General features: G+C 40.4%; 1 protein-coding gene across 2 annotated transcripts in view; it reads left to right on the top strand.

The window, feature by feature from the left end:
* Positions 1-22,385, top strand: part of LNX1 (ligand of numb-protein X 1) — a 1,086,042-nt gene that overhangs the window by 535,594 nt on the left and 528,063 nt on the right. For both annotated transcript variants that reach the window (XM_044061422.1, XM_044061424.1), the window contains one exon: positions 22,206-22,364. In XM_044061422.1, coding sequence (XP_043917357.1) covers positions 22,206-22,364 — 159 coding nt within the window. The remainder of the gene's footprint in view (positions 1-22,205; positions 22,365-22,385) is intronic.

Genomic DNA, 22,385 nt, shown 5'->3' with positions numbered 1-22,385 from the left:
TACTGCACCCAGGGTCTTCACAAAATGCCTGGCACCAGTAATTGCATTTTGCAGACAAAAAGGAATTCAAATATATCCCTACTTGGACGACTACCTAATTCAAGCAGAGAACAAAGACATTCTTCTAAAGCATCTGTCGTTCGTAAAAAGATTACTAATTGGCTTAAGGTACACAGTAAATGAAAAGAAATTAAAACTAGTGCCCTCTCAAGAGATAATATTCCTGGGTGCAAGTTTAAATACAACTGCCCAGATGGCTTATCTCATGCCAGACAAACAAAAGCAACTGACTTCTTACTTCAAGAAATTGGCAACAAAAACCCACCTATCTGCAAGGAAAATCCTGCAGGCCTTGGGTTTCATGGCATCCTGCATTCTACTAATTCCATATGCCAGACTGCATATGAGGAAACTACAATGGTATCTAAAAAGTGTTTGGACTCAGCAATGCCACAGGCTGGAGACAGTAATTGCACTCATTCCCTGCCTACAACAGGAGTTTCAATGGTGGGCAGAAGCCTGTCACCACAACAAGGGTTTGCCATTCAGTTTACCCACAGCCGGACAGACACTGACAATGGATGCATCAGATTATGCCTTGGGAGCCCATATGGCCTGGAAAATGTATTCAGGGCACATAGCCTGCAAACCAGATGCATCTTCACATCAATCAAAAAAGAGATGCTAGCTGTTCAAAATGCCCTGACAGTTTTGAAGGACCTGCTTCATCCAGGACAGTTACTGATAAAGACAGACAACACAACGGTCATGTGGTACATAAACAAGCAGGGAGGTACACATTCCTACCCCCTCTGCAGACAAGCAATGACCTTATGGGACACAGAACTGGCTTTTCAAATTCACCTGCAAGCACAATTCCTGCCAGGAAAAACAAATATTCTGGCAGACGAACTAAGCAGAACCCTCATGGATCCCCACAAATGGAAACTGGATCCACAAGTCTTCAGCATGATAACAAGGAAATGGGGATGCCCAGACATAGATCTATTTGCCTCCCCTCACAACTGCCAATTGCAGAGATTTTGCACAAGGATTTATCACAAGCAAGCATGGAAAGTGGACGCCCTATCCTTCAGCTGGAAAAATCTAACGGTATATGCTTTTCCCCCACTGCCTCTCCTTCCCAGGGTACTCCTAAAGGTCAGATAAGAGAAGCCAAAAATGATACTGATTGCACCAGACTGGCCACGCCAGCACTGGTACCCAATCCTAAAGAGCTTGTCTCAAGGTCCAGCATGGCTATTGCCTCAAACGTCTCACTTGCTGACCCAACAAAACAATCAGATCCTGAACAGCCAACTCAGGACCTTAAATCTAACAGCATGGTGGATAATGTAGCCATTCAGAACACTCCTCTTTCAGAAGCTGTTATGGATGTTATTTTGGAGGCCAGGAGGCCCAGCACCAGAAAATCTTATGCAGAAAAATGGAAGAGATTCTGTGCTTGGAACCAGGAACAAGGCATTGACATGTGTTTACCAAATATCCCTCAGATTTTACAATACCTAACTGAGATGCTGAACAAAGGCCTTTCCTTCTCATCAATTAAGATTCATGCCTCTGCCATTTCAGCCCTCACAGTACCTCAGAGGGGCCAAAAACATTAGGCCTCCAAGGAGAGCACCAATTCTGGCCTGGGACCTCAATTATGTTTTGGAAATACTCACACTGCCTCCTTTCAAGCCAGCATCAACAGCAGATATAAAATACTTATCCTGGAAAACAGCTCTGCTCCTAGCAATAACCTTTGCAAGGCGAGTCTCAGCTTTACAAGCACTCATGGCTGTGGAACCTTTCATCATTTTTCATCCAGACAGGGTTTCTCTGAGGACAAACCCTACATTTATGCCTAAGGTGGTGTCCAGTGTGGCCCTTAACCAAACCATTCACTTGCCAACCTTTTATCCAAATCCACAGAACAAGGGTGAGAAAATTCTGCATTCTTTGGACATACACAGGCAGTTACATTTCTACTTGGACAGAACTAAAGCTTTCAGAAAGACTGAGCAACTTTTAGTTTCATATGCTGCAGGATCACAAGGAAAGGCTATCTCAAAACAGACTATTTCAAAATGGATAGGCCATTACATCCATTTCTGCTGTTTTCAACATGGCAAATCAGTGCCTAAGGACATTAGCCCTCATCCCACCAGAGCAGCAGCCACTTCGGCAGCCTAACTCAGAGGAGTACCAACCAAAGATATCTTAGAGGCTGCAACTTGGAGTTCAGTGCACACCTTCACAAAGCACTACCACTTACCTCTTTACTCTAAGTCCAGAGCAGGCTTTGCCACTGCAGTTCTGCAGGGCTTCATAGCCTCTCCTAATCCTATTTAACCCACCCACCCTTCCTCAGCTTTGGGATTCAACCCAAGAGTAATGACTGCAACAGTGAAACATGATGAACATAGTACAGTTGTGTACCTACCATAAATGTAGATGTTCGAGTGTATTCACTGTTGCAGTCCGGGTTACCCACCCACCATCCCCCTTTTGTTTGCTGGGACTTATCTGCACTTCTCTATCCTATACAACCTATGTGGTGTATTTGCTTGTAGATGAAGGAAATGTTATTTTTGTGCATGCATTTTTATTGGCATATTTTTCAGCCTACCAATTTGGGGGCACCTGACATCTGGGGCAAGAAAACCAAAGAAAATGCGTCAGCTGCATCTTTTATACCCCTGGTGCACTGACGTCAGGGAAGAGATGACAGCAACCAACCCCGGACCTAGACTTTGGAATTCTGGCCGACTCAGGGTAGCCTGCCAGCAGGATAACCCAAGAGTAATGACTGCAACAGTGAATACACTCGAACATCTACATTTGTGGTAGGTACACAACTGTACTTTTCTAGGCATGCTAAATTTTAAAATAGTGCATTAATAAACATGCATCTGGCAAAGAATACCATTAAAATGAAACTTTATTCTAAAATCAGATACTGCCACGGAAGCCTAGTAATAAAAGAAATAAGGATAAGTCTTGTATGTTATCTCACTTAATTGTAAAAATAAGTAATAATATTGTTCATAAACCTGACAGCTAGAGTAAATATTAATTAGAGCATTAATTCACTGCAGCATTTGGGTTAGTCAGCAGACATGTCCCCCACCCCATAAAAGGAATCAAATGCCTATCAAACATCTAGATTTAGACTTAATAACTGGATCTCACAATGCCCAGAGTTTGAACCAAACAAGCTTTTTGTCTGGTATCGTCCAACTTGATATTGCAAGGTGATTCAAACTGGAAAGAAACTACTGAAGTTTGAAAGCCAAATCTGGTAGCAAAATGCTTTAGCTCTTAGCCACAAAGGATTTTCATTCTAAACCTTAGTCATTATGCATTTATGTTAGCCAGAAGCTTCTCATCAAAATACTTAACAGCTATTATTTAATCTTCACCTTGATGCAAAATCTTTTATAAGAATTAGCTTACTATGCTGTTTTTTCAAATATTCTTTTAGCTTTCTTGGCTGCATTTTAACCTAGAGCTTAAACAATATTTATTTATTTTATTTATTTATTGACATTTGTTTACCAGATATGTCTGACAGGGTCACAAGACCCCATTTTTAGTGAAGGCCCAGGGAGAAAAGATCCACTTAAAGAGAAAAAAACCCTTATATAAAAAAAACCTAATATAACCCTTTACCCCTATCTTCATCAAATGTTGCACCACTGAGCATGCATCTAGGACCTGACTAGTTAAGTATCATTCAGAAAGTAGACATTGAAACTCCAAAGAAGAACATGCAGATGGCTGTGGTTTCTATTCTCACACCAGGTAGATTGGTTTGTGATACTGCAGTACAGTGCAGCAGAAGAAGGGAGCTGCACTCCTGAGTGTGTCATCCTTCAGATGGGATGTTAAACTGAGACCCCATCTTCTTGAGTTGATGGTAGCTCAGGTGGATGTAAAAATATTTCGTGGCACCTTTTGAAGAGTAGGGGAGTTCCCTGATGCCCTGGCTAAATCTCCTCTAGTAGTATGGGTTTTGGGCACTGTATCGAACGTAAAGTGTCCCAACACACAGTAGGTCAACACTAAAGGGTTGACACAGACAGGGTATTGACAGGTGTGTGAGATCAACAGTCCCTAAGTAGGGGAATATTTCCTTTCCCCAGAGATTGTGCAGTCTTGAAGTTAATATGTATAATTAGTGGGGGGAGTGCAGTCCTCCACATGGGAGGGGGTGCATGGGGGCATGCCTACCCTGCAAAATCACTTGCAGTTGGTTTACACCACTCCAGGGTAATCCTCAGAGCATGCACAGAATGTGTCGTTCTGAGTGCATTCAGCATTAGGACCTCTATCTCTAGGGTGTCAGGACACTGTATATTCAATACAGTGTCCTACACACAGTAGCATAAATTTCACCTCGAGTCTCCCCAGAAATGAGTATACTAGCCTAGTGGGACTAACCCGGTCAACAAAACATAAATAAATAAAAACCAAAATAAATAAACATAGGAAAGGGTAGCATTTAGGATGCATTTTAGGGTCAATGGATTTTGTTCCTGTATAAATGTGGCTGTACAGTCTAACAATGTAGCATCTCATCACAGCATCTATCAAAACAATATTTCAAATGACCCAATGGTCTTCTCTTTCAAATACTTATGTGAACCTATATGTATCAGATACAATCTTCTGAGGTTTGATGGGAGTGAATTACAGATAGGGTACTGCATTGTCTCTTTGAGTTCAGTTAGTACATGTTTGGGTTCCAGTATAATGTATCCACAGAAAGACTGAACACATTTTCATAAGCCTTCCACATTACTAAAAGAGCATCTAAACATGGCAGAATTTGTCTTTGGATCTGTGTGTGTGTGTGTGTGTGTGTGTGTGTGTGTGTGTGTGTGTGTGTGTGTGTGTGCGTGTGTGTGCGTGCATGTGTGTGTGTGTGTGTGTGTGTGTGTGTGTGTGTGTGTGTGTGTGTGTGTGTGTGCGTGTGTGTGTGTGTACAGTTGTTTTTACTAATGGTAATGCATGTCAGCATATGCCATTCTGTGTACTACTTCCTCCTACCTATAATATATCACATTTTTACTGGATTTCTGTGAGCGTCATAATAATGGTGTTGACTGTTCTATAAATTACTTTGCAAGTGGTTCTAGCTGCTTGGTGGAATGGAGGCATGCACGGCATGGTATACCTCTTAAATTCAGTAATTCTGTTTATATATACTGCATGGAGCATGGTGATTATACTCAAATAACCTGGAAAAAGACAAATCAGTTAAGCCCTTCTATAGTGCGAGACCCATACTTAACCAGTGTTAAGCATTCTGCTTCAGTTGTTAGGATCGTGTATCGCACCAAGCAGTTAAACTTGCCAGTATTTACCAGCAAACAACAGTGGCAGAATAAAAAACAGATTTGTTTCTGCCTGCTGTCTGTGCCAGTAATGTGTCCCTGACTTTTCCCAACATAACAGAATCTCTTACTTTGTTTTTCAGACAGTGCTCACAAAGTGCTTTACTGCTTTGAAAGCCATCAAACCACAATAATTTGTTATCCTGTAACTAATAGTACATGGAATAGATAAAGCTCCATGCACTGCAAAGAATTATGATTGAGTCTCCAGTCATAACCCTTTATTATTGTGTTTTCTTGACATGGATGCCAATATTGTCCTCTCAAGCTTTGCTCTTGAGGTGAGTTTCTTGGCATCCATGTCTCAAACACAGAATAAGCAGGTTATGATTGGCAACCCGCTCAAATCCTATATATTTATGATATTTATGTGTTTGTTTGCTGCTTTATTTAGTTATTCATGTCAGAATGCATTTATTTATCTGCACTACATCTTCCAGGAAGGTATCAAATAAACACTTATCTTTTACCATTATTAATATGGTTGATTTCCATACCTTTATATTTCAAACATTTTCAAGTAATTTTGGGTATTATTTTTCTATTAAAATAAATGTAAAATGCATGTATTGTAGTGTCAGTTCTCCTTTTCTTATATTAACTAAACTGGCCTGATTTCTGACTCTTTTGCATGTTTTGTGTGTGCGTTCTAAGACACCTCTGTTCTGTGAAATGATATTATAACTGGGACATTCAAATAGGAATGAAGGAAAGAGACTAGGATGTTTATTCTCGATTTGCAAGGATTATTCTAAAGCGAGGTGCACACAAGGGTTGTAGAGTATGTTTTTTCTTACAAGTGAGCTCTCATTATCTGCAGGGAGTTCTGTGGAGGAAAAAATGCTGTTTGCAGCTGGGATGGTTTTGTCCCGCAGATCATAAAGTGTAAAAAATACTGGCAAGGAGTTAACTATACATGTGTGACCAGCACTGGTACCTACATTGTGTGCAGTGGTTATAGCTTGTCAACTTGCAAAGACAGTTAAGCTCTAAATGGCAGTTCCCTTATAGTGCACGTAATAATCAAGTTAAGGCTTTCTTTAGGAATTAAGGTTACAGCTGCATTGTAACCAGTTTTAAGACAGTATGTGTTATTAGAAAAAGTATTAACATTGTTCCTGCTACTCAAAACCTTGGAGATGGAGTAAATATTAATTAGAACAGCAATACATTGCTACAGATGGGTTAGCCAAGAGATAGGAACTCTTATACTTAAAATCTGTCCAGATTTAGAATTAAGGGCCTCCCTTAGTTCATAACTCATAGTATGAACTAAAGTAGTTTATGTGCCGCATACTGTACTTTAATAATGCCCAAAAACTCCTTCTTTTGTTGAGTGAATCTTCTTAGAAAGAAACTACTCGAGTTTAGGCATCAAAGCTGATGTGAAAATGTAGTCAATGAAAAGAGAAGCAAATAAATGTTCAAATAATTTGCAAAACAAAGTTTCGTAAATGGAGACCTGATGGTCAAGTAAAAAACAAGTGCAATGATATGCACTCCATATTACAATTTTGGGGCTTTCTCCTACCCTCATATTTATGTAATCTAACATGGTTGCACAGCCACAGGGAAGTCTGAAACTCCACAAATTGTGCTGTTTTCTAATTCCATATTTTATTTACATGGAGCATATAGAGCTATGCGTCAACACAGAAGTGCATCATTAAAAACACTTTTGATTATTTTTTCATTGTAAGTTGTAGTATTTGAAGGTCGCTTCATACTCAGAGTATGTTTCTTACACATGCGCACACACACACACACACACGCACACACACACACACACACACACACACACACACACACACACACACACACACACACACACACTCAATCATACACACACGCTCACAAATATATGCTTTGTAATGGCATATGTGTATTTATATATTTAGCAATGGCATTTCCAAGGGTTACTGCTTTATGAAACTTTAGTAGCCTGGTAAATAATTACTAAAATGTATTGCCAGCCATTGCTACACTTTACTAATTGGCCTGCATAATCCATGGCTGTCTGATCAAATGGGTTGTTGATAAGTAACATAGCTATTAGTAAACGTTTGAACCCAGGATATGGTGTAGACTTTTGAGCATGTTGTTTTTTTGTTGTTTGACTTTTCCCAGTAAGGGGTCGCCACAGTGGAACTCTGGTCCGCTAATGATTGGCAGTAGATTTTTACGTAATGCCAAGGTGCCAGCTTGACACCCAACCTTCAACGAAGGCACGCCCATTTACGCACGCATGTCTTTCGAACGCTACCCAACCGCGGGGAGGACATGCAGACTCCACACAGAAGGCACTCCCAAGCCCAGCCGAGAATCGAACGGGAGATCCTCTTGCTGTGAGGTAACAACGCTACCGCTGTACCACGGAAACATTGAGCATACCACTTAAAAATTCTGTGATACACTCCACCAGGAGAATAAAATCTAACTGTCCATCCATAAGTGTTCCCCCACCATATGACTGTCCAGGTTTCATTATAAGTGTTCTAAAAGGTTTTGGAAGTAACTCTGTACAATATTTCTTCTCTGTCTTTACTTACCATATAAAATAAGTAATTCTTCAACTCAAAGTATGAGTACGGGACGGAACCAATATTCCCACCTTTCTTTCCTTTGCTCTTTGTTTTCTCTGGCCCTGTCTAATGCATCATTCTCCCATTGTGCTTTCTCAAATTTTTCATTACATATCTGAAAGTCTGCAGTGTCAGGAACACTTTTGTCATACAAAGTGGAGGGTATAGCTTCACTTACAAGTACTGCTGCAGGTCTTCCTTCTATTTTTTCACCTACAAAAGGCAACTTAAGCCGTTGATTTACTGTACTTTTGGTTTTGGCAGTTCCCGACCTTGAAATGTCTGTTTCTCTAAATACTTGCTACTGAGAACCCATTTCTAGCTAGTCCTCTCTATGACCTTACAGAGGAAAACCTAGGAATTTGTTCAGGTTCCCTTTCAGTTCTTAACACGTTTCTTAGAGTGGGGTTTCTGCAAATAGGTCTGCAGCAGGTACCCTTCAACACTTTAGTAGCTGGAATCTATAACAGGATTCCATATCATCATTACAAAGACATACATCTGCAGCATTCCTCCCCGGGCCTCCGCTGAAAATTGGCTTCGTTCCAAGTTGGACTTTCCCAGTTAAAAATGTTAAATAAATAAATAAATGTCATGCATTAAGGGTCATTCCATGTCAGATTTTTGCAGTGACTTGTTTCATTAAAAATTGGAATTTTTGTAGTGCTCATTAATAGGATTCTGATCACACATGCATGCACACATCCCTTTTAAGCAAAGACAGAATTTAGCTCCTCTTTAAGCTTCCACATCTACTTGGCTGTATCATAAGTGTGTATTGTTAATAGCGTGACAGGTTGTTATCATAAGTGTGTATTGTTAATAGCATGTCAAGCTGTTATCATAAGTTGTTGTTGTCTATCGGCTTTTCCCGGTTAGGGGTCACCACAGCGGAACTCCGGTCCGCTAATGGTTGGCAGTAGATTTTCACGGTGCTGAGTTGCCAGCTTGACGCCCAGCCTTCAACGAAGGCACGCTCATTCACGCATGTCTTTCGGAATGCCACTCAACCTGCGGGGAGGACATGCAGACACCACACAGAAGGCTCTCCCCGCACACTAGCTGAGAATTGAACGGGAGAACCTCTTGCCTTGAGGCAACAACGCTATCGCTGCACCACCGCGGATTACTTAATAGCGTGTCAGGCGGCTGTCACCCTCCCTGTTCTTCTTAGGAATATATTCAGAGCTGCTCTGATAAGTGTATCAAGCTGCTACTGCCCTTCCCTATTTTTGTTTGAGATAAATTCATAGCAAAAATTGTCCCAATGTGCTTTTTCCCACACACTTCCCACAGGACCTCAAACTGGAGGAGGTTTTGCCCTATTGTAGCATTTTGTGCTAAATTAGGAACTAAAGTCACAGGATGCAATACTTTACCCAACAGTGTCTGAATTTCTACATTGTCATAGGATACTCTTTCTTCTCTCCACTAAAACATATCGCTTCACTTCTACCTTTTTCTTGTCATAGGCTTTATGGTTGCTGATATAAAGTTATTGTTACCATTTTCCAGGAATCTACTAATTCAGTAAATGCCTTCCCATGCACCAATACTGTGCATTTAGTTAACTTAGTAGCATAAGGACAACAGACTGACTCTACTGTTCTAGCAGTTATTTTATCAAATTCCATCAGTACAATTTCATTATCAGCAAGCTGCACAGAAATCACATTTTTAAAAGGCACAACATTTATATTTTAATTAACGGCTTGATTAGAAATCACATTTAGTAGATATGACAGTAGTAGTTCAACATTTTTTAGCAATGACTCCCTACTTCTCACAAAACTTCATTAAATAGCAGACTTTTAGTTAACATAGTGAATGTATCACACACAGTTTTCAAGATACTGATTAATTTCCTTCAGATACATTGCTTCTTTACAGAATGGCCATTCTCCATTGATTTGTCTTCATGCTGTTCTGAAATATGAATTCCACAAAAGTTTCATTTTGGCAAAAGGGTGATAGTTCACTCACATTTAACACAAGTTTCACTCTCTCTCTCTCTCTCCATATATATATATATATATATATATCTGTATGTGTGTGTGTGTCTGTTCAAGTGCTTGTGTAACTATATATATATATATATATATATATATATATATATATATATATATATATAGGTATACATTAATTTGAGCGTCCACACCAACCTCGAATGGGTGTAACGCCGAATCGGAATGTCGAATTAAAAAGTGGCGAACGGTCGGAATGTCATACAAAACACCAAATGTGACATTTCCAACCGCTCTACCACCTAAACATGCGCTACCATGAGTCAAAAAGGGGGGATATTGTGTGTTTTGTATACTTACGGTTTGCAATTGTGAGAACCTGCTGCACTGCTTTCGAACATTTTCTGATCAGCCATCCACTGGCCGATCAAATTAATATATACCATATATATATATATATATATATATATATATATACATATATAGATAGATATATATATACATATATATATATATATATATATATATATATATATATATATATATATATATATATATAGATATATATAGTTGAGTGTGTTTGTGTTTTTATATATAGATATATATATATATATATATATATATATATATATATATATATATATATATATATATATGTATAATATCCAAAAGCAGCAAGGTAGACCACCAGAGAACAACACTGTAGCAAAATAGAAACTAAGAAATATTCCAGAGTTGTCACCACAGCTGGGACTGTCCAAGACACAAACAAATGTAAACGCTTAAATAAACTTCAGCAAAACTTTAATAAAACAATGCAAATAAAGCATATAAAAGATGAGCGCTTTCGGGTCCAGGAAATAACCCTTCTTCAGATATATATACATATGTATATATATATATATATATATATATATATATATATATATATATATATATATATATATATATAGATCTAGTTCATTTGATCGATAAACCAGATCGTTAAAACCCGATAATTTAGTTTGTTGATCAACTAAAAGAAGCCAAACAATACCTGCAAACAGCAGAAAAAATGCACCTCCTTACCTCTTGCTTATATTTATACACACATACCAGCTCTTGGATCGCACTACAATGGGGAAAAGAATTGGTGGAAAGAGCAAATTCCCTCATCCCCACTGTACTACTGTCTCAATCAGAACAATTTGACAAACTATATTGTTGGCTGTATGGTCTCAAGTGTATGAATTTCGACAATCTAGTTTGTCAATCAAATGAAGGAAACCCTTACACAGACACACACACACACACAGTCAGGTCTATATCATAAAAATGAAATACCAAAATCATGAATGTTAAAACATTGAGACCATAAGAATGAAATGTTACAAGAACATGGCAGGACAGGTAGCTTACATCCTTCTAAATTGGGAGCTGCTGATTGAAGGCTCAGTGTCTGTTATTCTAAAAGTGTATTAGTTCTGGTTTAATCACTTGGGCTTCAGGCCAGTTATTTTACATTAAGAAGGTTCGTGGTCTGCACTCTTGTGGGAGGAGAGGCTGGACTCTGCCCTTCTGAGCTGGGAATTTCTGGTTAAAGGCTTATAGTGCCTGCATATTTGAACTGTTTCTTACTGAAATTGGTGCGCCTTGTGTGCTGTAGCATAGACTAAATTCAGGCCTGCTGAATCTAGCTTTGTTTGCATAACTTGAGCACTAATCCAGGCCTTCTTAAAAGTATTCAGTTGTATTTATTACTGCTTGGTAGTAACCTGATTAAAATGTAGCTATCAGTCTACGCCTTTTGGTTTAAGCACTTGGGCTTCAGACCAGTTGTTTTACATTAAGAAGGTTTGTGATCTGCACTGTTGTGGCAGGACAGGCAGCTTACATCCTTCTACGTTGGGAACTGCTGATTGAGGGCTCAGTGTTGTTATTCTAAAAGTGTATTAGTTCTGGTTTAAGGACTTGGGCTTCAGGCCAGTTATTTTACATTAAGAAGGTTCGTGGTCTGCACTCTTGTGGTAGGAGAGGCTGGACTCTGCCCTTCTGAGCTAGGAATTTCTGATTAAAGGCTTATAGTGCCTGCATATTTGAACTGTTTCTTACTGAAATTGGTGTGCCTTGTTTGCTTTAGCATAGCCTAGATCCAGGCCTGCTGAATCTAGCTTTGTTTGCATAACTTGAGCACTAATCCAGGCCTTCTTAAAAGTATTCAATTGTAATTATTACTGCTTGGTAGTAACCTGATTAAAGTGTAGCTGTCACTCTAAGCCTTTTGGTTTAAGCACTTGGGCTTCAGACCAGTTGTTTTACATTAAGAAAGTTTGTGGTCTGCACTGTTGTGGCAGGACAGGTAGCTTACATCCTTCTAAGTTGGGAACTGCTGATTGAGGGCTCAGTGTCTGTTATTCTAAAAGTGTATTAGTTCTGGTTTAAGCACTTGGGCTTCAGGCCAGTTATTTTACATTAAGAAGGTTTGTGGTCTGCACTCTAGAGGGAGGAGAGGCTGGACTCTGCCCTGCCGAGCTGGGAATTTCTGGTTAAAGGCTTATAGTGCCTGCATATTTGAACTGTTTCTTACTGAAACTGGCGTGCCTTGTTTGCTGTAGCATAGACTAGATCCAGGCCTGCTGAATCCAGCTTTGTTTGTATAACTTGAGCACTAATCCAGGCCTTCATTTTTAGAGAAGATTCCCCCAGTGACAGGAGTGTGCAGTTAGAACTTGTCTGATTGAAGACTACAGGAACAGGGCTCAGTTTTGAGATTTTTTTACTGGTTAATTGGGTAATTTGGTTAAAAGCCTTTTCTGATTGCTTGTAGTCATCTAAAGCTGTTTTAAGTGTATTTTGTACTGTTTGTAGTCGTTTAAAGCTGTTTTAAGTGTATTTTTACTGTTTTTGCCTTATCTTTTCAAAAAAAAAATGTTCCTTGTTTCCCACCTTTCTAAACTAGTATAGTCCAGTTTTCAGTCTAGTGCTGAATTCAGGGCTGTTACACTTTTCTGAGTTGCCAATACCTTATTTGGATAGAGGGAGGTTTCTCTGTTTACCTGTGAGAGAGGGAGCTTTGAGCAGCCATCTGTGCCTGGAGGAGTGGTTCCAGCCCAGAAGTTAGTAGTTTGTGGGCCATTTTGGGCTAATTTCTCTCTCTTTCATTTCTCTGCTGTAAAAAACGTGTTTGCATGGTTTTGCACGTTCGGGCAGTGCCGGTTAGCTAGGGCTAAATTTATTCCGGCTCCACCGAGTCTCCTCTTCAGTTTCTCCTTTGAAAGTAGTCTAACTCTCAACCTAAGCACTTAAAAAGCATCCTACAGTCCAGCACTTGCTCAGACCTAATAGTAAGCACTAATATACCTCGACACTTGATTGCCCAGCAGGGCAAGGCTCATTATTCACCCCTCACCAACCAAGCGACTAAGCAGCTCACCCTACTATTCAGACATGACCAAAGGGCAATTTCAGGTATACTCTCCAGTCTAGCTGGTGAATCTGGGTATCCTGAGGCAATGTTATAACTGCCTCATGTACACAGACAACCCTCTCCTCCTACCACAAAACATTAACATATGCAATAGATGCAATTATATAGTTAAATTGGAGGCTAAGCTCTCTCCACCCAAGACTGGAACAAGCAGTCATGAGGAAAAGGTTAACAGTTGCACCACACATCCAGCCTCACATAGACATACTAAACCAGCACTGGCAAAAAATACACATAAATTCACAAAATCATACTCAGAGGCTCTAAATAAAAACCTGCAAAAGCATCACAGACCTCCAAAGCAGACACCCAAAAACCTGCACCTCCCGTCACAAACCAGACAACACATAAAACACAAAATCAATGTGCCACACAATCACAGCCCTTAAGGCGAAATAACATACCTAACACACTAGTAATAGGTGACTCTATAGTCAGGCACACTGACGTCCTACTCACTAGGCTGGACAAGGAGAAGGTTACTGTTAGCTGCCTGTCGGGAACCAGAATCCGCCACATAACACAAGCACTCAGGTCACTCCAGAACAAGTACAAATATGACTCTGTCATTATTCATGTTGGTGTGAATGACCTGAGACATACCTCCCTGGACTACATGTAAAGAGACATGGAAGAGCTCCCTGATCATGTAGCCCAGGTGGGTATGACCCTGACCCTGAGTAGCATCCTGCCCTCACCAAGAATGATACCGCAGTATAAAGAAAAAATGATCAATTTCAACAATTGGCTAAGCTTCTGGTGTCATTCAAAGGGGATCCAGTGGCTGTCAGCCTGGGACGATATCCTCGACAGGCCTTGTTGCTTTGCAAGAGACGGCTTGCACCTGTCTCCCCTAGGCTTTCAAATACTGGCCAAGGCTCTTGCTGCCCCCATAGTGCCTTTCTTAGGCAAGGCTCAAAAGTCAAACCCACCTCCATAAACATCACAAATAAAAAAATGAGGGTTATGCTACTCAACGTCAGGAGTTTAAATCTCAAAATGCATGCGCTCAAAGCACTTGTCTGTATGGAGAACGTCAACATCCGTGCAGTAACTGAAACCTGGATCAAGGCTCCACAGAGCACCCCAGCACTACCAGGCTACAACTCATACCACACATTTCGGCCACAGAACATGGACCGAAACACAAAAGGGGGGGTGTATCCATATTCATCAAGGATACCTACAACTCCAGGTTAGTGGAGCAGCATGATACCTCCGAGATCATCCATGTGCAACTAACATCAGGCAAATCTGCAATGCAAATTTTGGCATGATACAGATCACCCTCCATGACCCAGGACCACCACTCCGCCTTTCTGGAGACATATGAAGGTCTTACCAAACACCCTGATATTGGGCGATTTCAATTACCGTACTGTTAACTGGGAAAACTACTCAAGTACAAACTCCCAGGTCCAGCACTTCCTGGAATTTATCAGCTCAAATGCCCTGGATCAGCTGGTAAACTCCCCTACCAGAGGTGAAAACATGTTGGACCTGGTCATCACAAACATGAGCGACAGGTGTTCCACACCAGAGGTCAACCCATCATTGGTTAGATCAGACCATAAACTAATCACTCTGGATGTCCACACCCCACCACCACCCCCAACTGAGGAAGCCACAGTAAAAACATTTTCTAAAGCAAACTTCACCTTACTTAAGACAGAGGTGGTAAGTTTCACAGCCCCCACGCTAAAGGATAACGCTGCCCAAGATGCAGAAACCTTTACAAATGCACTCTATGAGCACCTACAAGGATGCATGGATCGTGCCAACCCTAGCAAAACCAAGATTCACTCCCCTAAGTGAAGGAAACCAGTCTGGTGGACCCTTGCCATAAACAGGCTATACAATAGAAGGAGGAAACTAGTTCAGAAAAAAAGCAAATCCCAAGAAGGAAAGACATCCCTGATAAGTATCAGTAAGAAACTAAGGTCCCTCATAAAATCCTCCAAGGCTAACTTTGAAAGAAAAATAGCCAAGAATTCGAAAGATAACCACAAAGCCTTCTTTAGCTATGTCAAGAATCTAAGTGGCAACTCGCAGATATGCTCTGAGCTAGTGCAAAATAGCACAAAATATACTAAACCCACTGATATTGCCAACATCCTGGCAGATAGATTCAGTGCAAAATTCACTGCCCTCTCACCCCCAAAAGGGCCCCCAACAATACCGGAAAAGTGTAGTGTCCAGGAAATCACAGATGCACAGGTGAAAACAGCCGTTTCAAAAGCCAAAAGCACAGCGTCAATGGGGCCAGATGGTGTCCCAGGCTGCATCTTGCATGAACTACAGAACGAACTAACCCCCCCACCTAAATACACTGTTTAACCTCAGCCTCTCCACAGGCTACGTGCTCATAGAATGGTGCACAGCAATGGTTATTCCGCTCCACAAAGGAGGGGCCACAACTGATCCTGGTAACTATTGCCCCATACACCTGACTAGCCTGGTCTGCAAGGCTATGGAGCGCATCATCATGGAACTCATTAACAAAGACATTGGGAACCTCCAAATACTTGACCCGACCCAGTTCGGCTTTGTTAAGGGCAGATCATGCCTACTAAACCTGGTTGACTTCTTTGAGACAGTCACCAAGGCCATAGATGAGGGGAAGGTAGTTCACACAGCCTACCTTGACCTCACCAAGGCTTTTGACACCATTCCCCACTCAGGAATTATAGAAAAACTCACCAGCCTGAACATAAACCCCTACGTCACGAGATGGGTTGCCAACTGGCTTACAGACAGAACTCACACGGTAAGAATAGCGGGCTCCAGGTCCGACTCTAAACCAGTCACAAGTGATGTCCCACAAGGCTCGGTCCTGGGACCCCTACTGTTTGGCATATACTTCTCAGAAGTACAGGCAAACACAGGAGGACTATGGCTAACCAAGTTCGCCAATGACTGCAAACTGGGAGCCATAATTGACTCACCGGCTGACACAGACATTCTCCAAAAGGGCCTTACTGAGACGGACACCTGGTGTCAAAGTCATGCTCTCAAGCTAAATGCCAAAAAATGCATAGTCATCCCATTTGGGAAAAACAAAATACCCATGAATTACCACATAGGTGGCAGCCCCCTTAATACAGAAGAGGTAATAAGAGATCTGGGGACCCAGGTAGATAGCAATCTCTCCTTTGACAATCATATTGCCAAAGTAGATAGGAAATCCTTCTATGTAGCCCATCTAATTACTAAAGGGTTTGCATCTAGAAATAAAGAGGTTATAGTGCCCCTCTACTCGTCACTCATCAGACCCATCATAGAGTACAATGCCCTATTTGGGATGTACCTCACATGACACTTCCAACAGCTGGAAAGACCACAAAAGTACCTCACCAAGAGGATTACTGGTCTCAAACATATGTCCTATGCAGCCTGACTGGAAAAACTCCAGCTGTACTCAGTGGCATATCGCTTACTCAGAGGTGATCTCTGCCTGACTTACAAAGCCATGTCCAACTCAGAATTGATGGACATGCTCTACCTAAAGAAATCCAAGTCACTGCAAGCCACTCGCTCTAGTGAGCTAAACCTCGCCACAACAATAGATAGAACATGCTGGAGGGATAGATTCCTGTCACAGAGACTCACCATGCTTTGGAACAAAATTCCTAACTACATTAGGCAGAGCCCCTCACTAATTCTCTTCAAGAGAAACCTTGACGAGTGGATGGGTAACAGAAAATACACCCCTGGGATCACTTCATTGGCTCTTCTTTACAGAGGCTCAGTTAAATAATCAATGGGGCGGCAAAATCTGACACACTCTGGCTAGGCTTATAAATGCCCTCGGGCAGATAGCCTAGTATCTACCTATGAACCTATGAACCTAAACATTTAAAACATTGCATCATAGATTAATGAAATGCATAACATCTAAACCAAAGGCTGCAGAATACATCCTAGCAAAACTAAATCAATTCACAACACTCTTGCACATCACCAAGTGAATCCACCAGTGACAATAATGTATTACTAACATTTCTGTCCCTTTTTGTCTTCTTGTCAGCTGGTATACATCTCCTTAGCAACTGGGGACATGCATCCTAACATCAGCATATTCCAGCAATCGTCACAGTGCTATATTGCCTTCCTTAACTGGTTCTGCTTTGGATATTCCCTTATTCTTCAATGTGTAGTTTGGTGCTGTGATAACTGGAATATGCTGATATTAGGATGGATGATCCCAACTGCTGAGGAAATGTATACCAACTGACAAGAAGCCAAAGAGAGACAAAACTGTCGGTAATACATTATTTTCATTGGTGGATTCATGTGGAGACGTGCAAGAGCATCTCATCTGTTACAGGTTATACCCACAAATTACATGTCAATGTATTCTGCAGCCTTTGGATTCAGTGTTATACATTTCATTAATTTGTGATGTGATGTCTTAAACATCTGTGCTTTTAAAATTTTGTTTTTTATATTCTTGATATTTTAAAATTTGTGGTTTTGGTATTTTGTTTAACATACATACTACTTACAGGTCATGAAGCAGGAATGAAACAGTATTTCAGCTTGGTATAACAAATTTTGTCTGCTGAAAAACATTAGTGTAGTATAACGTAAAGGTAAAATTAAAACAATACTAATTATGTCGAAGGAAATTGCTCTTAAAGAAAAACACCTACTAAAATTTTTTTTTTAATACATTAAATATTCCAAATAATTTAAGGAGAAACTTCAAACTCTTGCAACTAGATCCACAGGTGTCTTCCTCTTGCTCCATGATCTCTCCCAGTAAAGTGCCCAGCTTTTATCTTCCCTGTGTCACCACTGCCTTTGGCCACAACACTCCCTCTCCAAGTGAGTCAAATATGTCTTCCAGTAAACTTTCTGGATGGTAACCACCAAGAGTCCCTATTCTTGACAGGAATACTCCATCTTTATTAAGAGGTAAATGTCTCTTCCAGTCAGCTTTCTGGCCCTACCCTTGCCCATATAACTCCCTCTTCACTAAAAAGAGAAATATTTTTGCCATGTTGTTCTAAGCTTTTGTTTTAACTTTATCATTACAAGTATTTTCCAATCAGTTTCTGCTTTTTGTTTGATTCACCATTATGTCAGTTATTTACATCCCAATTCAAGTACTACCGTAAGCTTCACAACACAATGCATGTTATATAAATACCCTTTTGGATAGTACTTTGAACAGAATTACAGCATAGTAAATACAATTTTCATTACAAGAACAACATTGTCATATCAAAATAGCATTTCAACAGTTTTTTTAACATCTTTTTAGAATTTACTGTGCTGCTCTCTCTCTCTCTCTCTCTCTCTCACACACTCTTTCTCTCTGTATATGTACATACATATATATATATATATATATATATATATATATATATATATATATATATATTTATACATATGGATTTACATCATATTTTCAAATTTTCAGAAACTTAAAATTCATATGGTCAAGACCATATATTCAAGTTTCTGAAAACTTGAATAAAAATAATACATTTTTGCAGGGGGCAACCCCCCCCCCCATGCCTCCCAAACCACCTGCAAATTATATACACCAACTCTGAGATCACACTACAGTGGGGAAAAGGGTAAATTCCCCATTGAAGCATTTCTCTGTCGATCATTGTACGGTGGGGATTGGGGAATTTACCCTTTTCCACCACTGTAGTGTGATCTCAGAGTTGAAATGTATAATTTGCAGAGGTCTTGATGTGCAGGGGGACGTGCCCACATGCAACAATATAAATTTGTTTTGCTTTTAAATTTGAGTTTTTGAAAACTCAAAGATGTGTTCGCAACCATACGAATTTCAAGTTTCTGAAAACTTGATAATATGGTGTGTGCTCAATGAGATCAAAAGATTTCTCCCACCATCGGAAGCAACCCCTGATGCCTCACTGTATACCAGTTGATTGCAATGGCTTATTATGAGTAGCTGCTACTTCACATGTTGTTTCACAGCTCAGAGAGTGAAGCTTGAGAGTCCTCTCCAGGGCACAGGCCTGGGCAAGTGAATTAGAGGAAACAGCTGATGCCCAGCAACAGGCTCCCCCTCTCCATGCCACTGATGTAATCCAAGGGAAAAGGCAAAGCCAAAGGGGGTCTGGGCTAATAATAAGCTCACTGTGCACACCATGGTGCAGGTTTAATGGGCTAATAATAAGCTCACTGTGCACACCACGGTGCAGGTTTAATGGGCTAATAATAAGCTCACTGTGCACACCGCGGTGCAGGTTTAATGGGCTAATAATAAGCTCACTGTGCACACCACGGTGCAGGTTTAATGGGCTAATAATAAGCTCACTGTGCACACCACGGTGCAGGTTTAATGGGCTAATAATAAGCTCACTGTGCACACCGCAGTGCAGGTTTAATGGGCTAATAATACGCTCACTGTGCACACCGCGGTGCAGGTTTACACAGCCTGTGCTGTGAGCACATTACTGTATGCCAGTCAAACATGGACTCTGCCTTAGGCACATACTTGGTAACATATGGTAGGACAAGTTTCCCAACAGCACAGTGTTTGAGAGGACAGACACCACCTCCATGTTCACCCTCCTGAAACAGTAACTTATGCGTTGGTTGGGTCATGTCTCGTGCATGAAGGACGGACGATTACCAAAAGATCTCTTTTTTTTGAGATCTGGAATCTGAAAAGAGGTCAGAAGGGTGACCCAAATTGCGAAACAAGGACATATGCAAGCATGACCTCAGGCCTCTCTCCATCAGCATGAACAACTGGTATTCTCTCACCTCAGGCAAGATTGCCTGGAAACGGGAAGTGAAGGAAGCTCTCACTATGTTTGAAACATTCTTGTTAAAGAGAGTAGAGAATAAGAGAGCCCCATAGGCTGACTTTGTAGTCTGAATATAAGGAATATCTGACATAGTTGGAATATTTATTTTTTCAGAGGGGGGGTTTCTGTTGTGATCATAAGGGTCTTATTGGCTGATATAGTCGGACAAGTCCCTGGATAGCTGGGTATTTGTACTATTTATGAATTATGTAGTAAGTAGTTCTGAAATGGGTGAAGGTTAGATTGTTTTGTAGAAACTGGATTCAGCAAGTTTGATTTACTTGAGGCCTGACAGTGATGTGTATGGTTGATTAAATTTCCTGTGGATTTCGCTGTTATGTTGTAAATTATTTCCAGCTTATATAATTGATATTTTGTTAGATGTATTACTATTATTAAAGTGTACAGTAAGGTACTTAGAAGTAGTATATTTGGATGCATATATACTATTAACGTACATTGAAATCGTACATATAGATGGTAGTCTATTCAAAAACATAACTGTAAAAATGTGAATATATCCATGAGTAGGGCCTTCATCACTGTATTACATGCATTAAGTTGATTCTACAACTGTCAGATCCTCAAATATGAAATCAGTAATGTGTAATATTTTCATTTATAGCCTGAGGGCTGGACAGTGGGCTAGTTCAAATTCCTGTATTGCCAAAGTGAGCTGTATTAAGCAATTTGCCAATCAGTTTCAGGAGAAAAAAGTAAAATTTAGATGCAAATAGACATGTGTTAGTTTGTCTTCATTTAACTGAGCTATCACGTAAAAAGATGGAAAAATAACAGTTTAAAACTACATAAGTTTACAATGTGTGTTTAGTACAGAGCACAAATAAAACAAATAATATGAGTGGGAAGAAGCACAAACATTGCTCATGCTGGAACCATTTGTCATTTCCACAGCCTCCTAAATGACATACATTATTCAGATGAATTTGTCACATATTATTACATTGCAATTAAATGTTCTAATATTTTTATGTTTTCCCCCCCGAGAGATTTAAGAGTAAAAGGTATGCTTTACAATTATATCAGTACTGCAAATTTAATGCAAGTATGGAAAGAAAGGTTTCAACAAATTGTGGAACAGGGCAAAAGAAACATGTAGCAGGTGAGTCAGTCATCTGTAAATTGCTTGCAGGCAAGCATTTGTGGTTTGAGTGAATAAGAGTGACCTTCTCAGTAAGCCAGCATTAAGGCATAGAGGGCTAAAGCTCTTCCTATGGCCCAGGTAACCTGGGTTTGATAAGTGACTCTCGTGCCTGTAGGGCTGATAGAGAAGGATGCCCGTACCTGTCCTGGTAGGTGGATCATGCATTCACAAAGCAGGTGGAGCTTTTTGGCAGACACTGGGGAGCCAATAGCAGAGTGCTTTCTATAAGGTGGGTAGAGCAGCCTGCCGATGTAATTTGTTGCAGAGGTCAATGCATTGCACATCCCCCTTGGAGTGGAGGCAGAGTTGAAATATACCCCCCCCCCCATGGCAAGCAATATGATGTGAGGTCCTGGGATGCCTTAAATTCCACATCAGTCCCAGCCAGGTTGGAGTGAGTCGAAGGGAGATTAGAAGGGTAGGCAAACCCACTGACAAAGGTACTGGGATGTGCTGATGGTCAACTGCATAGGGACAAAAAAGCTCAAAATGGATTTCAATGATGTGTGCCTACTAGATGCTAAGGAAGTTTCCAAAGTTCTCAGAAATCTGTAAAGAATAAAACAGGTTACTGGAAAACTGGATGAATATTAGAAAGTAAAGTTCTCACTTTTTGCTGACTTTAGATAACGTGAACTGTATTTTTTGTACCAAAGTCCAGATAGCCAGTAGCTCTAGTATTGTGCATCTCCTTTGAAATATAATAACTGTTTTACTTATGCAGCTCTGTCACCAGATCAGCTCAAAATATAATGTGTTAAATGAATACTGTTTTCTTTAGTCACATCACTATAAAGTTTATCTTTTTGTCCCCTTCTTTCTATAGTTCGTCATTTTGAACGCAACTCAACCAGAAGCAGATCTTTTAAAAAGCTTAACAGAGCCCTCAGCGTTCTGCGCAGAACCAAGAGTGGACTTGAAATGACAAACCTTGCAGATGAGAACAGAGACATCACCCAAGCAACTGCTACTTTTTATGAGCAAGGTGCAGGACTAAAAAATACGT

Source organism: Protopterus annectens, chromosome 2.part0 (assembly GCF_019279795.1).
Source record: "Protopterus annectens isolate FY-2018-M chromosome 2.part0, PAN1.0, whole genome shotgun sequence".
NCBI lineage: Eukaryota > Metazoa > Chordata > Ceratodontiformes > Protopteridae > Protopterus > Protopterus annectens.
Note: the sequence above shows the minus strand (reverse complement) of the source record. Positions and strands in the feature narration are given on the sequence as shown.